Genomic DNA, 17,696 nt, shown 5'->3' with positions numbered 1-17,696 from the left:
TGCTTGGGTGAAGCAAGTGCTGACAGCAATACCTGGGGAGTTGTGGAACGCTAGCTACTGACCCCCAGAGGTGTCCATATCCGAATCCCCAGAACCCGTGAGTATGGTTCCTTACACGGCAAAAGGGACTTTGCAGGTGGGATTGTGAAGGACCTTGAGACAGAGATGATCCTGGATCACCCAAGGAGGATGTCCTGTATTGTCATGAGGAAGCAGAGAGCACTTCGACACAGACAGCAGGGGAGAGGCTTCTGTGTGAAGAGAGAGGCAGAGACTACAGTGATGTGGTCACAAGCCAAGGACACCGAGGCTCAGAAGCTGGAAGAGGCAGGAAAGGACTCTACCCTGGAACCCCTGGAGGTGGCAGGGCCCTGGCAGACACCTTGCTTTTGGACTGGACCAACTGATTCCATGCTCCTGCTTCTAGACCTAAGAGGGTCAGTGTGTGTTGGTTTAAGCCCCCGAGTCTGCAGTATGACAACCCCAGGAAATGAATACAGGAAGCCCTGGGGGCAGAGCTAAGGGAGGTTAGGCCTTGACTTACCACACCATAAAGACTAAACTGCAGATGGTCTGTGGGCAGATGAGAATGAGGCCTTGGCTGAGACCCTGAAGAGAGGCCCCAGCTGAGCCTCACTGGTTTCTGACCCACAGACACTGGGAAGGAACCAGTTCTGAACCACTGAGTTTGTGCCAACTTTTGCTTTTGGCGGCACTACACGGCTTGCTGGATCTTAGTTCCCAGAGCAGGGATCGAACCCAGGCCCTCAGCAGTGAGTGGGTAGTCTTAAGCACTGGACTGCTAGGGAAGTCTATTATCTGTTTTTAAAGAGGGACCATTTCCTCAGGCAGGTAGCTGGAGCAACGTAAATGCCAGTCCACCCTTCCATGGGACACAGCCAGGACTTGCCTGCCCTTTGCTCTGATAGAGCTCTCATGCCCGTAGTAGCATGGGGGACGGACTCCTCTTCTCCCTGAACTTCGTGACTTACCAGCCACCATCCAAGTGGCAGGGAACATGGGGAGGTCACCTCTGAAGGACACAGCAGCTCAAGGTCACTAGAGGCTATGAGGACACCCACTGGAAGCCAGAGGTCACAGCCAAAGAAAGTGGTATGGCCCCAAAGCATTTCCACAGCCCAGCAACCCGGGGGAGTCGAGTGCAGGCCTGACACCCTCTGCACCTACACCACACGTGTCAGCCTCTGGACAGGGAGTGAGCCAGACTCATCAACACCTGGATTTAGCCCAAGGGGGTCCCCAGTCTGACTTCTGGCCTCCAGGATGGAAACACTGTGTGTGGTTAAAGGCCACTAAATTTGTGAGATTGTCTCCAAGGTGACAGGGAAGGCACACACAACCTGGGTCAATGGTTCAGGGTGACCCATGCAGGGTCCACGCTGGGGGTTCCCGGAAGCTCTGGGAGGTGAGGGGGTGGGGGCAGAGCGGCACTGAGAGGTCCACACGGAGGCCAGCAGAGGTCACGATGTCTATTTATTCCCCACACGTTATCTTGTCACCATGGTAGCACTCATGAGTTAGGATGCCTTGCGGGATGTGTGTGGGGCTGTCTCTCTCTTGAGTTACCTACACACACAGTACTGGTATGGTGTCGCCTCCCACACGACCCGACACCACCAGGGAGCCTCCAGCGATCCCATCGCGAACATTGTGGCCTGAGCCACGGTGCCAGGGACCCTCTCCACCCTGCCCTGGGCTGCAGGGACATCCAGGGTGGCTGCCTGGCGATCTCAGGCCCAGGCAGGTGGCCATTAGGGACCCCTGTAGCCCCGACCCCCAAGTGGGAGGAGAGCCTGCTGAGGATGCAGGCAAGCCAGGCCAGCAGGACCACCTGTGGACAGAGGACAGTGGCTGGGATACACAGCCAGGCTGGGACAGGCTCAGGAGCCAGCTCAAAGGTCAAGAGGGCCCCTCGCAGTCTGTCAGTTTTAAGTACTGGGAAAAGCATGGCGATCAGACCCGAGTCCATCCGAGCACTGGACTGGAATTCAAGTCCCAGAAATGGGTCATGTGCACCCAAGACGTCTGCTTCAGCCCCTGCTGGGCACAGAAACTGCCTTCCAGGGCACTTGCAACTGGAGTTCCTTGTGTGAAACCCGGGTCTGCTGGGCCGGGCTGGCTGGCTGGCAGTGAGCTCGTTCGAGCAGGGGTGGCCAGGGAGGCCACAGTCAACTCAGAAAGTGGCTTCTTGGGGGCTGGGAGGCCCTGCAGACAGACTGGGGGGGCAGGCAGGGGCTGAAGAAGGGGCTTCGGGGCCACGGCACCCCACGGGCCACTTCTCGGAGAGCAGTGAGAAGACCACCCCCACCTCAGAATGTTCTAGAAAATACTTTAGTGACCAGGTCTTCAGGGCAGGGGGCCAGGAGGGAGATGGGTGCTGGTCTGCACTCACAGCTTGCTGGCTCTGTTTCAAGAAGGATCTGGGGGCCGTGAGAGAGTACAAAAAGGGAGGGAGGGGAGGAGGTAAAAGTAAACATCGTAAAAATCCGGCTTAACATGCAGGTCCAAGTTCTTTTTCTCTCATGGGCGATCCAATGGGAAGAGACGGAAAAGGTCAAGAAGGCTTCCTGTTGGCCGGGAAGGACCCGATGGCGCTGGGCAGGCTGGAGGGAGAAACACCTGAGTGGGACCACCTGGCAAGAGACCTGAGGGCCCAAGGTGACCCCCAGCCCCGGGGACTCACGGGGCGGTCACTCCTGCTGGTCGTCGTTGCTGGCACTGGGAGTCCGACTCCTGATCTGACTGCGGAGCTGCTCTATCAACTCTGGGTTCTGTTGCTGCATTTGCTGAGCGAACTGCTGGCCCCTGCAGGTGGGGGCAGGGGGCATGCCTGGGTTCAGCCAGGTCCAAGGCACCCACCCAGCCACCTCTCCCCACCTGACATGCCCCTGGAGGGCAGGGGGACCACTCTCTGGAGGATGAGGCCCCACAGAGCACCCAGGGACCCTGGACCCTGCCCCACCCGGGAACCCTGCCTGGCAGGTCCACTCACGCCTGGATGAGACTGGCCAGGTCATTCTGCGAGGGGCTGGTGCCGGGAGTCCCCAGGGGGTTGTGGCCGCCCGAAATCATGCCAGACATGCTGCAAAGAGAGTCCTGGACTTGACGACGGCTCAGCCCCCTTTTCCCCCTGCAGCCCTGCTCAACCCTTCCCCTCTGCTGGCAAGAGATGTCCCCTGGGACCCAACTCCCCCTGAGCCCACCCTTCTGACTGCAACCTGTCAGTTTCACCAACTTTCCCAGGAACATCCATTTTTTACTTAAAAACAGTGATTCTCAGTGGGGCAGTGCTGCCCCCCAGGGACACTAGGCCATGCCGGTGACACAAAAGACCACAGAATGTCTGAGTCCACTGACGTGAAACACTGTCAGGCTGATCCACAGACGGGTGACTGGTAGTCAGGAGCTGGGAGACCACACTCATGGGGTGGGGCTTCATTTTGGGGTGATGGACGTTCTGGAATTAGATTGTAGTGACCAGCTACAGGACATCATAAGCGTACTTAATGCCATGGATCTATAGACCTTAAAATGGATAAAATAGCAAACTGTATGCATCTTTTACCACAATAATTTTTAACCACAAGGTCCAAAGAAGAAAGGACTTCCCTAGTGGTCCAGTAGCTAAGAATTTGCCCGCAATCCAGGAGATGCAGGTTCAATCCCTGCTGAGAAAGTAAGATCCCACATGCCATGGAGCAACTGAGCTCACGCACTGCAACTACTAAGCTCCCGTGGAACGACTGAGAGTCCATGCACTGTGATGCAGATCCCGAGTGCTGCAACTAAAACCACAGCCAAAGAAGTATTTCAGAAAGACCCAAAGGAGAACAGTGGTCACTTACAGCTGCTGAACCTGGGGATTGTTCATCAGGTTTGATGCCTGAAGAAGAGAACAGACCTGTCAGATGGGGCAGACTCCCCAACGCATCCTGCCACTGACAAGGTTACCCTGTGAGCACCATGGGCCTCCAGTCCAGCACCCAGAGCGCCTGCCTGCCTCTTCCCCAGGCCTTACCACCCATAACGCACTGCAACCCTCCCCCACTTCCCTACTTTCATCCTGTCTGGACTCTCATCTTAGGAGATTCCAGGCACCTCGTCACCACCCCGGATGGGGACGCCCCAGAAGAGTTGGTCCCAGTTCTCCTCTGTGGATAAACGATGACACTTGTTATCTTCCCTGCACTGATCCCCTCCCCTGCCAAGTTGGGACGATCTCCTCTGGGCCAATTTTAAGACAAACATGAGCATAGGTCAGGGAGGTGACTTCCAGGTTGTGGCTCCTTCCAAAAAGGGCAAGACAGCGCTACCACCTGGCCGTGGCCTGTCCACCGCCCTTTGTGGCTGTCTCAGGTCACAGTCGTACGAGCACCAGGCATGGCTGGGTACTAACAGCACTGCACAAAGCCTCGGAGGGCTGTGATCATTGACCCCAATGGACGAGGCCAAAGGAGTGGCCACTGCCAGCTGCGTTCCCTGGCTGGGTGTCCTCCTGCCTTGTGGCCATCTGTCCCTGGATGAGAGCAGAGGCCCAGCTACAACATGGGAGGCCGGACACGTCTCATCGGGACAGAGACATTTCTCTGGCAGCTGGGGCTCCTCTTCCTGATGGTCTGAGACCCTGGGGCCCCTGGAGCCAGCAGTGAGCCCTGAGGACCAGCAAGACCACCTGGAACTGCACAGGTGTGTGGACACGCCAGGTGCCTGCTCCCGGGGGACGCCCTATGCAGAACACGCACCTCTGCACAGAAGGTGGCCTTTCTCTGGGGCCGCCACGCCCTGCCAAGTCTCATCTGCACCTCAGGGAGCAGGTGTAGCCACTCGGTAGTCACTGTGTCCACACTGAGAAGGGGCTCAGCATGGGGTGCAGGGCTGGGAGAGGTGGGCTCAGTCTGCTCCCTGTGCTTGACATTGAGGAGTCTGACAGAGGGTGCTGCAGGTACCCCCTCCCTGGGACGTCTGTGGCTGTTCTGACCATAGGCAGGGGCAGCGGGGGCAGGTGAGGCCATTACCATGCTCATGAAGCCTGGGTTGTTCAGCAGGCCTGCGATGTCAAAGCTGCCAACACCTCCCGTCTGCGGATGAGAAAAACCCTGGTCAGTGGTGCCGGGACACAGGACCTCGAAGGCTAGTCCCCAGCAAGTGAGGGGTAAAGTTTTCCATGGGGGGCATGCTGGAATCCTGGGCGTCCCTGCAGCTCAGGCGGTCCAGGCCTGCAGCCAGACGGAGCTTTGTAGAAGGAAGCACCACGTGTGGGTCACCCAGGAGGAGCTCAGCATGTTAACCTCAGCTTTTACTTTGAAGCTGACTGAGAAAGGACAGTGCCCTCCAAGAGTAGCAAGTCCTTAGAGATAGTAACCAACTCGTCCATGACTGCACCTTTCACTTGCACACCTCCCAGTGCAGGCCAACATGACCCCTCCTTCACGGGGCCCCCACAGGTGGAGCCACAGTCCCCACCCTGGTCACCTCAGATCATTCACACTAGGTACCCCGAGCCTGCTGGCCCTGAGGGCTGACTCCTCTCCAGGGAACCACTGATAGGCTCTGGTCCCCACCCCGAGGGGTGGCTTCCCTGAGTGACATGCCCCCTTCTGTTTCTGGGATCAGCCCCTTCTCTCAGGACAGGACCCCGCTGAACAGAGGACCAGCCCCCAGCACCAGAGGGTCTCCACACCCAGGTCTGGCCTTGCCCTCCAACCCAGCTGCCCCGCCCCCAATCGCTATCCCACTGGACTCACGGGACTGGGTGCCTCTCTCAGCCGCAGCTCAGCCACCTTGAGGTTGGACTTGTAGGTCTCATTGTCGGGATCCAGCTCCAGGGCCTTTCTGTAGTAGGCCACGGCCTCCGTGTGCTTGTTCAGGCTGGATAGTGCCAGGCTGCAGATGGAGGGACAGAGGGCATGGGGGAGGGTCCGGGAGGCAGCCCCAGTTCTCGTGGTGGGGGGGTCAGAACCCTACCTCCCTGCTTGGCAGAGCTGGTCTCAGGTGCATCCCGGGACCACCTGGGAGTTCATGACAAGGAGGAGCCTCAGGATGGGCTGCAGGCCAGGACACCAGCCAGCCACCCCCAACATCCACAGAGGGAAGTGCTAGAGACAGTTATAAAACCCACCTCCAAAACAAAAACAAAAACAAAAAAAACCCACCTCCACTGATGACCCCCCCGAGTGCCAGGTGGGGTGCACCCTGAACCCCATGGGGAGAGATGCTCTGCCTGGGACCCTCCCCAGCCTTGCCCTCCATGTCTCTGCATCTGCTGTCCATCTGTTTCTTCACAAAAAGCTGATTAAACTAAATGACACAGGAATTTCCTGATAGTCTGGTGGCTGAGATGGTGAACTCTCAATGCAAGGGACCTGGTTTGATCCCTAGTCCAGGAACTAGATCCCACATGCCCCAACTGAGAATTCACAACTAAAAGATCCCATGTGCCACAACTAAGACCCATTACAGCCAAAGAGATATTAAAAAAAGAAAAATCACCTAAATGACATGTCCTCCTGACTTTTGTGAGCCTCATGGGGAATCGCTGAGCCCAGGGAGGGGTCATAAGAACTGTGACTTACGCCGGGGGCTCAGAAGCTCAGGTGTCAGCCTGGACTTGGGATGGTGTGGGGCTTTGTCCCTAACACAAGCGCCCCGGGCAGACGGTGTCCGCGGGGTGGATGGGCAGGCACACTCACCCCATTCTGCCATAGGCCTTGCTGTAGGACGGGTCTATGCAGATGGCCCGCTCGCAGTCCTGCACTGCCCCTGCATAGTTCCCCAGTTTGCTGTAGGCTGCAGCTCTGGGGGAGGACAAGCAGAAAGGTTGGGGAGCCAGCTCCTCCTCGCAGCCCCTCGCCCGGTCTCCCTGGCTACCTGGTGGGGCAGAGGCAGGGTCGCCGAGAGTGGGAGGCCCAGGCAAGCTGAGTGCCCACGCTTGGTACCTGCTCATGCTCACTCACGCCTGGCTACCCACCCGGCCAAGTGTGTCATTTAGGATGGCAGCTGAGGCATCGCCACCCCAGCCTTGGGTGCGACCACTCTCCCCATTCTCTCCCACAGCCTGCCCAGGCCCCTGCCAGCAACTCCCTCCTCCCCCACACTCCAGGTTGCACCTGTTACAGAAGTAGACGGCATTCGCAGGGTTCAGCTCAATGGCTTTCCCATAGAAGTGCACAGCGGCCTCGAAGTTCTCTACTTTCATCTGCTCATTTCCTAAAGAAAAAGGAAAGAATACATCCATCCTGGGGTCGGAGGCAGCCTTCTTGGCTCTCTCGGCTTCCCTGTGAGGGGATGGGGTTTTAGGGCCCAGGACGTGACACTCAAATACAGGTCAGGCTGGTGGCAACTGTCGTGGCCCTGGCTGTGCCATTTGGGAAGCTAAGCCTCAAATGCCATCACTCTTGCTCGTTCCTTCAGAAACAGCCCAGTTTTAATGAGATAGAATTCACATACCATAATCCTATCCTTCAAAAGTATATAATTCTGCAGTTTTTAGTATGTGCAGAGTGGCCCAATTATCACCACTAACTCCAGTACATTCCATCAGCTGAACATAAGCACCAATAGCTGTTACCACTCCCCAGTCCCTGACAACCAGGAATCCACTCTCTGTGTCTGTGGATCTGCCTGTTTTGGACGTTTCCCATCAGTGGAATCACACCCTGTGTGTCCTTCCGTGTCTGCTTCTCTCACTGAGCATCGTGTCCTCAGGGTCTGTCTACCTGGTAGCGAGTGTCAGTGCTTCATCGCTTTCTGGAACTAAGTGACATCCCCGAGTGTGCAGAGACCACACGTGTGCATCCACTCATCGGCTGATAGGCAACTGGCTGGTTTCCGCTATGAGCACAAGCACCTTTGTGGACGTGTTTGCACACCTTCTGGGCATACCCCTGGGAGGACCCACTGGGTCATGTGGTCACTCTAACCACTTGGAAAGCTCCACAATGGCCTTGCCATTTACATCCCTCCCACTGAGGGTCTGACTTCTCTATGTCTCTACATCCATGCAGAAGCCCCTGACCCCGACTCCAAGGCTGGCTCGCCATCTACTCTGACGGACCGGCTGGCTTCTACTTCCTGCAGCATCTGGAGACCAGGTTGTGGGGTGCTCCTCACCTTCAGTTTTGAGGCGTTCTGCCTCGGCCGAGTCCTCCTCCGAAGGCGGGGTTTCCTGGGGGCTCCTCAGATCTGGTGGCAGCTCCTGTCCCCAAAGCGAAATTGAGTTGCTGGAGAGGCAGTAGGAAACCACCGTCCCCCTGCCCCACCCAGCTCAGCACCCTTCATGCCTCTGGGGGTGACTCAGGCCCTTGTTCTGCGACCGACCCATGGTCCCGTGGGACCCGAAGGCTCACCTTGCCCGTGGCAGCTGCTTCAAATATTTCCGGAAGAGTTTGGGGGAGCGCGAGGTCGCTGTCCTCCACCGTCACCCCGAAAGCGGTCTCCAGGCACTGGATGGCAACTGCCAGGGGAATGGAGGTGCACTCTGCTGACCCCAGCCCCGAGACTGCGATCCTGGCAGGCAAGATTCGAGCTTCCCTTCTCGGGCCAGCTCGCCAAGGCCTCGGAATGCATCGGTTGTGGTTCTGATTCCTCGGGGAAGTGGAGGATGGACCTACCCCTTGAGCCCTGAGGCTGGGAGGAGAGGGGACAGTGCTATCCCTGCCTAGGAGGGAGCAGATGGTGACCTCAGGGCTGTCTGTGGGGTCACAATGCTGGGGCCGCCCGGGTGGTCTGACTGCTGGGTCTGGCCTGGGGTCCTCAGCCTCATTTCCATCTTCGGTGGGTAGGGACACACATTCAACGGGGGGATTCAGAACCCTAGGGGGCTGTGCCTCACTGTAAGAGCAAGTGACAGAAAACCAGCAGGGGGCCCAGCGTCCCTCCCTGTGAAAGAGGACGGGGACCGGCCCATCACACTCACCCCACAAAGCTCCTGGGCACTGATGGGGGAAGGAAGGAGGAGGATGGGGGAAAGTAGCTGGCAGCAGGGGGCAGAGGACCCAAGCTCCAAGGAGGGAGGGAGACTAGTGACCCCCCACATACCTTCCAGGCTTTCCTGGGCATCAGACGAGAGCTCCCCATGCCGGAGCTGGTCGTGCAGGAAGCGGATGATGGCGTAGGCCAGACGCTTCTTGTTGTCCATCGTGAGGTGGGAGGACACACGCCTGGGAGCTTCAGGACCTGCAGACATAGAAGGAGACAGGCCTGGGGGCTTCAGGATCTGCGGACACGGTTCAGGGCATGAGGACAGGGTGGCAAGGACAGCCAAGCCTTTTCCCCTCTGCCCCCACATCCACCATCGTGCACCTCTTGCCCCAGACCATCCAGGCCCCAACACACCCCACCCTGCAGGAGCCACTTGAACTCACTGGCTAGCTGTATCTGCTCAACGAGAGAGGCAGGAAAGTTCATTCTCCCCATTTCACATAGGGGACACTGAGGCCACCCAGAGCCCCTGGCAGTCCTGCCTGATTCCTGCCCCAGGGTGACATGGCCCTGGGCCCAGTGGTCGTCACTCCTCACCAGCTGGATGGGGTACACAGGGCTCCCCAGGGACACAGAGGGTGGGCCACAACCCCACCTGCTGCTTCTCTACGCTCAGGACAAGAAAACATTCTGACATTCCGAGTCCCAAACATTGGGGGAACAAGCACTGTCCATGAGGGTCAGACAGGACCAGCTGGTGGGCCTGAGCAGACCAAAGGCCCAGAGGGCACTGACTCCCTCCCTTCCAGGCCGCCCGAGGGCCTCCTCTGGGTTCCAGCACACCCTGCTGTATTCCTAGGCTTTGTGTGACCCTTCCTGGGACACCCTGGTGACACTTATGGTTGTCATGGCTGGGAAGGCAGGCCCCCACAGTGCCATGATGTGCCAGGTACTTCACATCCCTGCAGCTTTGCCCCCTGCAGGGGACCACCTCCCAGTCAGAGCGTAAACAGGCTCAGAGGGGGCAGCCCATGCTTGCCAGGCCTGCGGAGGGCTGACCTGGCAGCTGGGATGTGCAGTGTGAAATATCTTGGTTCCCCTAACATGCTCCCATGGGGTGAACAGCCTGCATGGCCTAGAAATCGAGGGGCAGCCTCCCGGCCGACTTATCACTAACCCATCACTGGTCAGTGACAGGTAAATCAAACTGGAGCAAGTCCTAAGCCCCAGGGTTTGCACACTGGCTGAGAGAAGGCGGGTGCTGTCCACCCTCGGCCCTCAGGTTCAAGACATGTGACCCTGGAGGCACTTAGGGCCCTGTTTCCGGTTTGCAGAAAACGACATCACTGACAGTTTAAAGAAAGGAGAGAAGCCAGACACAAAAGGCCACACAATGTGCGATTCCACTGATGGGAAATGTCCAGAACAGGCAAATTCACAGACACAGAGAGTGGGTCCCTGGTTGTCAGCGACTGGGGCTTCTTTCTGAATGTTCTGGAAGTAGAGGTGACAGCTGCACAGCACTGTGAATGTACTGAAGTCTACTCAATGTTATAGGATGTGAATATCTCAATGTCTAAAACATGAACTTGAAGAAGCGGTGTTTTATGCAGCTGGACAGGGCATCTTGGCCACTGTCCCACTCCCCAAAGCTCTTTAGGGTGGGGGAAGTGGAATGACTTTCCTCCCCCATTTCTGGACACAATGAGCCTTTACCAAGCAAGTGCCTTTGGCTCAAGCGTATCCCTGGAACCAGGAGGTCTAAGGTCAGGATGGGCCAGGCCACAGAGGGCAGGTGGCCAGTAGTGCAGCCAGAGGATCTTAGGAACAACACTGAGGGGCCATGGAGACCAACCCACACAACTCACGTGCTCAGAGGACAGTGAAGCCCCCAACACCGAGTCATATTCCCCAGCTGAACCAGCAAGCTGCCACCCAAAATGTCAACTACGTTCTGGTTTTTCAGTTCAGTTGCTCAGTCGTGTCCTACTCTTTGCGACTCCATGGACTGCAGCACACCAGGCTTACCTGTCTTCACCATCTTCACCACCTGGTTTTCACAGGTATTTGTTTTGCAAACAGCAGCTTCATTCACCACAGCCAAAAGGCAGACACAACCCAATGTCAGTGGATGGACGATGGGTCAATAAATGTGGTCCATCCACATAGTGGAATATTACTCAGCCTTAAAAAGAAAGGAGGTTCTGACACCTGCTACAACCTAGACAGACCTTGAAGATATGATGCTTAGTGAGAGAAGCAGACACAGAAGAACAAATACTGTTTTGCTCTACTCATAGGAGGTCCCTGGAGGAGTCAGATCCATAGAGACAGGAAGTAGATGGTGGGGCCAGGGGCTAGGGGAGTGGAGTCAGTGTTTAATGAGGTTCAGTTCAGGAAGATGAGAAAGTTCTGGAGATAAGGGTGGGGATGGTTGCATGACAATGTTGAATGTGCTTAAAGCCACTGAACTGTGCACTTTGAAATAGTTAGGATGGTGAATTTTACATTATGTGTATTCTACTGTAATTAGAAAAAAACTTGTTTTCAAAGCTCAAAGTGGTCCTCTTAGGATGCAGACCTCTGAGACGCCAGGACCCTAGTCCTTTTGTATATTCTGCTCTAAATCAAGGGTCAAGGGCCACACCTGGCAGCCATCCATTTAGCTGAAAATGTCTTTTGCATTCATATGCTACAGAAGTGCCTCCATAATATGCTTGGTTTTCCTCACTGCCCCCAAACCCCAGAGAATTTACCACCTGTCCTTCATGTTTACCAGCTCACCTGGTAATACACTCACTGAACTGGATGGAAGGGTGTCAGGGTCTCCCAGAGGGGGGTCACATGTCAAGGTGACATGGTAAGGTCACAGGACTGGGTAGCTGGGGCTCCCCCATGTGTTCCAGGCAGCACCTTGGGGCATGGCCCCCCGTCATACCCATGGGAGGCAGCAGTAGGTCACTGAGATTCATGCTGGGCTGGGAGGGTACTGGGGGCGGGGGGTGGTGGTGGGCGCGGCAGGGTGGGCGGTCTGCTTTCCCTCCCAGGGAATAAATGTGGCCTTTGTGACAACAGGCATTTACTTAAGAAAATAAAGAGGCAACCTGATGTCTATGTGAGCAAGCTGTAAGGATGGAGGGAGTGACTCTAAGGGGTTGCTGGGGGTCCAGGGAATTCAGAGATGAAGTCACATGTGTTCCCTGCACACTCTCAGTTCTTCCAGCCCCACCCCCCGCCATACCCCAGGACCTTCGCATGTGCTGCTAACAGCCCTCTCCCCCGACAGATGCCTCCCTTGAGGCCACTGATGCCTGGTTTCCCACTTCCAGGGCTTCTTCTGGTCTATGACAGGACCTTCTCCCAAGATTTGGCCCCCAATCCGACGCACTGAGTGCCAAGACCAGGGCCCTGGAGCCCACCCAGGGACGATGCTAGGCCCTACAATCTTAATGCCTCAGGCCCAGCAGTCTCCATCTGAGGCCAGCTCCTTGTCACCCCCTGCCTCAGGGCTGAGATGCTCTGCGCCCCATCTGAAGGGGGCCCAGTGGATGTCCTCACTCTCTCCTATAAAACAGGGTAATGGAGGCTGCTGGGAGATTCCAGCATCTCATGTAGGTGTCTCCCCCAGGCTCTACAGACATGGGGGGCTGGGGAGAATGTGCACTGAAGGGTGTTTAATAGCACCCTCTGCATCCATCTTCTGGGAGAGGGGGTGGGGTGGGATGGGACAAGACTGGGTTCCATCACCATGTGACCTTTGAGGTCCTGGGACCCTGATCATATTTAAATACACACCTGAGTGGAAGGGCGGGGAGGTGACCCACTGTAGGGAGGTGACACTGGGGCCCTCCTGTTCACACTGTCTGACCATTGGGAATTTACTGTGGTGTCCAGTGTGAGCAGGCATCAAACTCAGTATTTTTCTCAAATGTGAATGCAGGGGCCCGCCCCCTCGGCATAGCTGACAAGGGGTCAGGTCACTGTGCAGGGGGCGTCCTGGGAGCTGTGAGGGATGGGGCAGCATCCCTCTCCCTCACACCTTCGATCCCAGGAAAATCCCCCTACCCTACCCAGGGTGTTGCCAATCACAAAAGTCTCTAGACGTCACCAAACCCCCAGTTGAAAGTCACTGATACACACCAAGTGGGAAAAATAAAGGGCAGATTTTCTGGCCAAATGACTTGGCTGTGAACTTTCAGCAAATCCTGCATTCGCCAAGTATTTTGGGTTACACGGGACTTCCCAGGTGGCTCAAATGGTAAAGAACACACCTGCCAATGCAGGAGACAGAAGAGATGCAGGTTCAATCCCTGGGTCAGGAAGATCCCCTGGAGGAGGGCACAGCAACCCATGCCAGTATTCTTGCCTGGAGAATCCCATGGACAGAGAAGCCTAGAGAGCTACAGTCCACAGGGTTGCAAAGAATCAGACACGACTGAAGCAGCTCAGCACACATGCATGCTGGGTTTCAGGACTGCAGACAAGAGACTGCGAGTCTGCAGTGGGACTGGCACCTGTTGGACGCAGGCGGTCCATGCGAGTGGCCATTCTCCTCCCTCTGGATGGCCCGCATCACCTTCCTGCTCCCAGCAAAGTGAGTACAGAAATGCTGGCACATGCTCTTCCTCAGCTGCTACTGGGCACCAGGGGCTCAGGAACAATTCCGACTTGTCAGGCTTTGGCTAGGAAACAGAATCCTCAGCAGGACTGTTCTCTCTCACAAGAACAGCAAGGGCTTTGTGAGGCCCAGAAGGCTGCAGGGCACTGGCTGCAGGCATGGGGTGCAGGCAGGAGACTGGCCGGGAATGGACAATGGCCCTGGGGTGCGGCTGAGGCCAGGGACCCAGTGCCAGTTCCTCCCGGTGCCTTCAGAAGCCCTGCTGGCTCTCCATCCACCTTTCCATTTTCTCACTAAAAACACCCCAGCCTCAGGAATTCCCTGGGTGTCCAGTGGTGCCAATGCAGGGGACATGGGTTCGATCCCTGGTCCGGGAAGATACCACATGTGGCTGGGCAGCTAAGCCCAAGCACCGTAACAACTGCGCCTGTGAACGGCAACTAGTGAAGCCCAGGTGCCCTAGAGCCCTTGCTCTGCAACAAGGGAAGCCACCGCAATGAGAGGCCCACACACCACAACTAGAGAGAACTCCCGCTTTCTGCAACTACAGAAAGTGCATGCATAGCAACAAAGACTCAGTGCAGCCAAAAATAAACAAACAACAATAACAAAAATTTATAGAAAAGACTATAGCTCTCAATACAGGGCAGTGCTTAACCCGATTTAGGGCCACTTACCCTTCCAGGAAGACTTAATTATAAAGCCCTGAATGAAATCCTTGGAGTGCCCAGCACTTACAAACCTGAGCTGTATACTGTACCCACACTTGCTTATTTCAGGGGTCAGCAAACATCTTCTGAAAAGAAGGGCCAGGGTGAGGACGTTCAGCTTCCCAGGCGCCAGGTAACATGCGTGTGATCCAGTGGGCTCTATCCCACAAAACCTCATTCACAAAAACAGGCTGCAGGGACTTCCCTGTGGTCCAGTGGCTAAGCCTCCATGTTCCCAATGCAGGGGGTCCTAGTTCGATCCCTGGTCAGGGAACTAGATCCCTCCCCGCCAAAAGAGGCTGCAGTGGGATTTGGCCCCCTGGTCACTGTTTGTTTAATCAAACTCCCACTGTACAGCATAAAAAACTGAGGCCCAGAGGGATGGGAGCAACCTCCAAGGTCATCCAGGGAAGATGCATATCTGCTGTTTTGAACCTGCGCAACTTGATTCCTAGAGCTCCAAACTCCAAAATACCCTTTCCTCACCCACAAATGTGGACACCCACACCAAACCTTGCATGTGATTTCTTGGGGGTTCACATCCTTCACCCCTTCTGGAGAGCACGGGTGAAAAACCACTAGTCTGAGGTAGGACGTACTTCCGCACTGTGGACATTGAGGGCCAGGCTGTTCTCCGTGGGGCCATCCTGTGGAATGTGGAGCAGCATCCCTGGTCACCACCCCCTTGATACCAGGGGCGCCCCTGGTTGTGACAGCCATAGACGTCCCCAGACATGGCCCCGTGTTCCCTTAGAGGACAAAATGCCTGGCCTAGGGAGAGGAAAAGCAGACAAAACAAATAACCAGAGAGAGAAACAAAAGAAAATGGGAAACGTTGCTGGGCGGAGATGCAGAGTGCTCACGCATTTCCTAGCATCTGATAACAAAACCATCTGTCCTCTAGGAAGCTCTAGACAAGTAGCAAGAACCTAATGAAAGAGGGTTCCACATGTACTTAACCTCATAATGACCCTAAGAGACATACTTCTACAGCCCCTATTCGTGGCAGGAAAGGGTCGTGGAGGGGGCAAGCGACTTGCCCAAACTCACAGAGCCAGCGAGAGGTGGATGAGCCGGTCCTCAGCGCCAGATTTCGCCCCCGTCTCCGGCACAACAGGCAGAGGTCGTCCTCGTGAAATTGGACTAACCGCTGTTGATCTCTTGGAGCTGTCACTTCGCGCTGGGGGCCCTGCGGCTTTAGTCCTCTCGGGAAGTCCCCCTACCCCATGCAGGGACTGTGACGACGCCCGTTATACGGAGGGGGAAACAGGCTCCGAGAAGCCAAGAGGCTGGTCAAGGTCACCCAGGTGAACAGTGGAGGCGCCGGGTCAGGGAGCCCCGACTTGAACCCCAAGGACCGGGGCCCCGATTCAAAAAGACCGTGTTTCCGGGACACAGCGGACACCCAGCGAGTGCTCACTGCGTGCGGGGCGCTATGCCTCCCGCTATCCACCCCCGGGCCTCCTAATCCGTATTTCATAGGCCTGGAGTCCAGAGGAAGGAAACCTGGGCAGCCAAGGGCTTGCCCGACGCGGTCTGGCCTCAGTTTCCCCTCCGCGCCGCCCACTCACAGCACTCCGCAAATCATGGCGACCCCGGCCCCGGACCGACGTCTTCCTACGGGCACAGGAGCCCCAGAAGCCCCAGACGCCCCGAACTGCGGACCTCAGGCCCATTCGGACCTGCGCCGAAGCCCCCGACTCACCTCTCAGGCAGCCGAACCCGGGACCCACCGACGGCTGCGCCTGCGCACCACGGCGCCTCCCGGTCCCGCCCCCCCAACTGAGACGCCTGCGCAGAAGGGGCAAGCGCCTCCTGGCTTTCATTCTGCGCAGGCGCGCCAATTATCAAGGCTGGCATAAGGGGAAGTGACGCACTTTAGAGGCTGGGACAAGCTAGTCGTTAGGGCAACCAACCACTGCGAGCGAATGGAGGCCGGAAATCAGGACTGACTTGTCCTCTACAGCGGGAATGGAGTGGTGCATCATGGGACGGTGGAGGATTCTTGTGGGTTGGCTGAGTCGTCAGGTGGTGCCGAGTGGGCCACGTGGTGCAGCTGCGTTTGGGTATCTGGCGCCCGGAGCATCATAGACTATCTTTGAATTCGAGCAACTGTTATTTATTTTTTTTACTCATCCATCCTCCAACAAGTGAATTATTTTATTCATTCAGTCCATCAGAATAAAGTATAATAATTCACAGATTTTTGTTCACAGCAGGTGCCTAGTAGTCAACGAATATGTACGCCAACTATAAAGGGAAATGTTTGCTCTCATTACCTTGTATTGCGGTATACTGTAAACTAGTGATTGAGTGAGTGAGTGAGTGAAGTCGCTCAGTCGTGTCCGACTCTTTGCGACCCCATGAACTGTAGCCTACCAGGCTCCTCTGTCCATGGGAGTCTCCAGGCAAGAATACTGGAGTGGGTTGTCATTTCCTTCTCCAGGGGATCTTCCTGACCCAGGGATCGAACGCGGGTCTCCCGCATTGCAGGCAGACACTTTACCCTCTGAGCCACAAACTAGTATATAAATGAACAGATTTTACTCAATGCCAAGCACTATGAAGAAAACGTGGTGTGCTGTGTTTGGGGGGTAAATTGGCTGGGATGATTAGGGAGGGTCTCTCTCCCACAGGTGAATTTGAAGAACAGGAGAAAAGCACTCCAGCTATAGGAAACAGCGAAAATGAAGACTAACGTAGAATTAAACTTGACGGTCTCAAGAGAGAAAAAAATCGAGGATGGGTAATGGGAAATTCCCTACTAAGTGACCGTCATTAGGGTGAAAGTTGCCAGAAATGTTCTCCCAATTCATTTTTATCCTACTTAAAACGCACACTTAACAGCCCAGGGTATTTTCATTTCTTTTGCAGAAATGAAGGATAAATAAAGGAGGTGGGTTTGGGGGCATATTTAATTCTCGTGAGTTTCTGGGTGACTCAGGTGGTTCAAGGTTGATATTTAGGGGGTTTTTTTGCGCACTGCGCTTAGTTTCCTATGCATACGTGCATGCTCAGTCGTGTCCGACTCTTTGGGGCCCTACGGAGAAGGACTCAAACCTGCGCCCATTTCAGTTCAGGTCAGTTCAGTCGCTCAGTCCTGTCCGACTCTTTGCAACCCCATGAACCTCAGCACGCCAGGCCTCCCTGTCCAACACCAAAGTGAAAGAGTGGAGTCCTAACCTCTGGACCGCCTCAAGATTTTGTTTTAACCAATAATCCCTAGGTCAGGCAACTTCACTGTTTCAAAACACCTGTTTTTTGAAGTCCTGGATCCGTTTTCTGAAGCTTTCTCAACAACACTTACTTTGCTTACACACATTTTTGTTTTTTAAGTAAATGTGTGTTTAATTTTATTGACCAACTGGTTTCAGCTAATGTATGTGGCGCACCTTCTTTATTCATTAGATACTTGAAGCTGGGCAGGA

At 55.6% G+C, this 17,696-nt stretch overlaps 2 protein-coding genes across 3 annotated transcripts in view; one reads left to right on the top strand and one right to left on the bottom strand.

Moving 5' to 3' along the window:
* Positions 1 to 1,476: 1,476 nt before the first annotated feature.
* SGTA (small glutamine rich tetratricopeptide repeat co-chaperone alpha) lies at positions 1,477 to 16,124 on the bottom strand. 2 transcript variants are annotated; one of them, XM_055547496.1, is made up of 12 exons: positions 15,974 to 16,124; positions 9,058 to 9,195; positions 8,367 to 8,473; positions 8,131 to 8,215; positions 7,128 to 7,227; positions 6,711 to 6,815; positions 5,766 to 5,904; positions 5,037 to 5,099; positions 3,867 to 3,904; positions 3,014 to 3,103; positions 2,705 to 2,826; positions 1,477 to 2,624 (listed from the first exon to the last, which is right to left on the bottom strand). In XM_055547496.1, the coding sequence occupies exons 1-11, from the start codon at positions 16,092 to 16,094 to the stop codon at positions 2,712 to 2,714; spliced, it is 1,101 nt and encodes a 366-aa protein (XP_055403471.1). In that variant the 5' UTR covers positions 16,095 to 16,124; the 3' UTR covers positions 1,477 to 2,624; positions 2,705 to 2,711. The 2 variants fall into 2 exon arrangements, with proteins under 2 accessions (XP_055403471.1, XP_055403481.1); XM_055547506.1 differs by lacking the exon at positions 15,974 to 16,124 and adding an exon at positions 15,319 to 15,439.
* A 963-nt stretch (positions 16,125 to 17,087) lies between these two features.
* THOP1 (thimet oligopeptidase 1) overlaps positions 17,088 to 17,696 on the top strand; it is a 15,053-nt gene continuing 14,444 nt past the window's right edge. Inside the window, exon 1 of the mRNA XM_055547485.1 lies at positions 17,088 to 17,696. This exon is cut by the window's right edge and continues 539 nt beyond it. The gene's annotated coding sequence lies outside the window, so the exon portion shown is untranslated.

This window comes from Bubalus kerabau, chromosome 1, assembly GCF_029407905.1.
Source record: "Bubalus kerabau isolate K-KA32 ecotype Philippines breed swamp buffalo chromosome 1, PCC_UOA_SB_1v2, whole genome shotgun sequence".
NCBI lineage: Eukaryota > Metazoa > Chordata > Mammalia > Artiodactyla > Bovidae > Bubalus > Bubalus kerabau.
The sequence above is the reverse complement of the archived record's forward strand: the minus strand, read 5'-3'. Positions and strand labels throughout refer to the sequence as shown.

Bases quoted from the DNA above. Each gene is read 5' to 3' on its own strand.
- SGTA (XM_055547496.1), bottom strand. From the start codon at position 16,094: ATGAAAGCCAGGAGGCGCTTGCCCCTTCTGCGCAGGCGTCTCAGTTGG. The intron at 5,905-6,710 runs GTGAGTGTGCCT...CTCCATCTGCAG, and splicing joins AAGGCCTATGGCAGAATGGG to CCTGGCACTATCCAGCCTGA. The intron at 3,905-5,036 runs GTAATGGCCTCA...TCTCTTCTTCAG, and splicing joins ACCCAGGCTTCATGAGCATG to GCATCAAACCTGATGAACAA.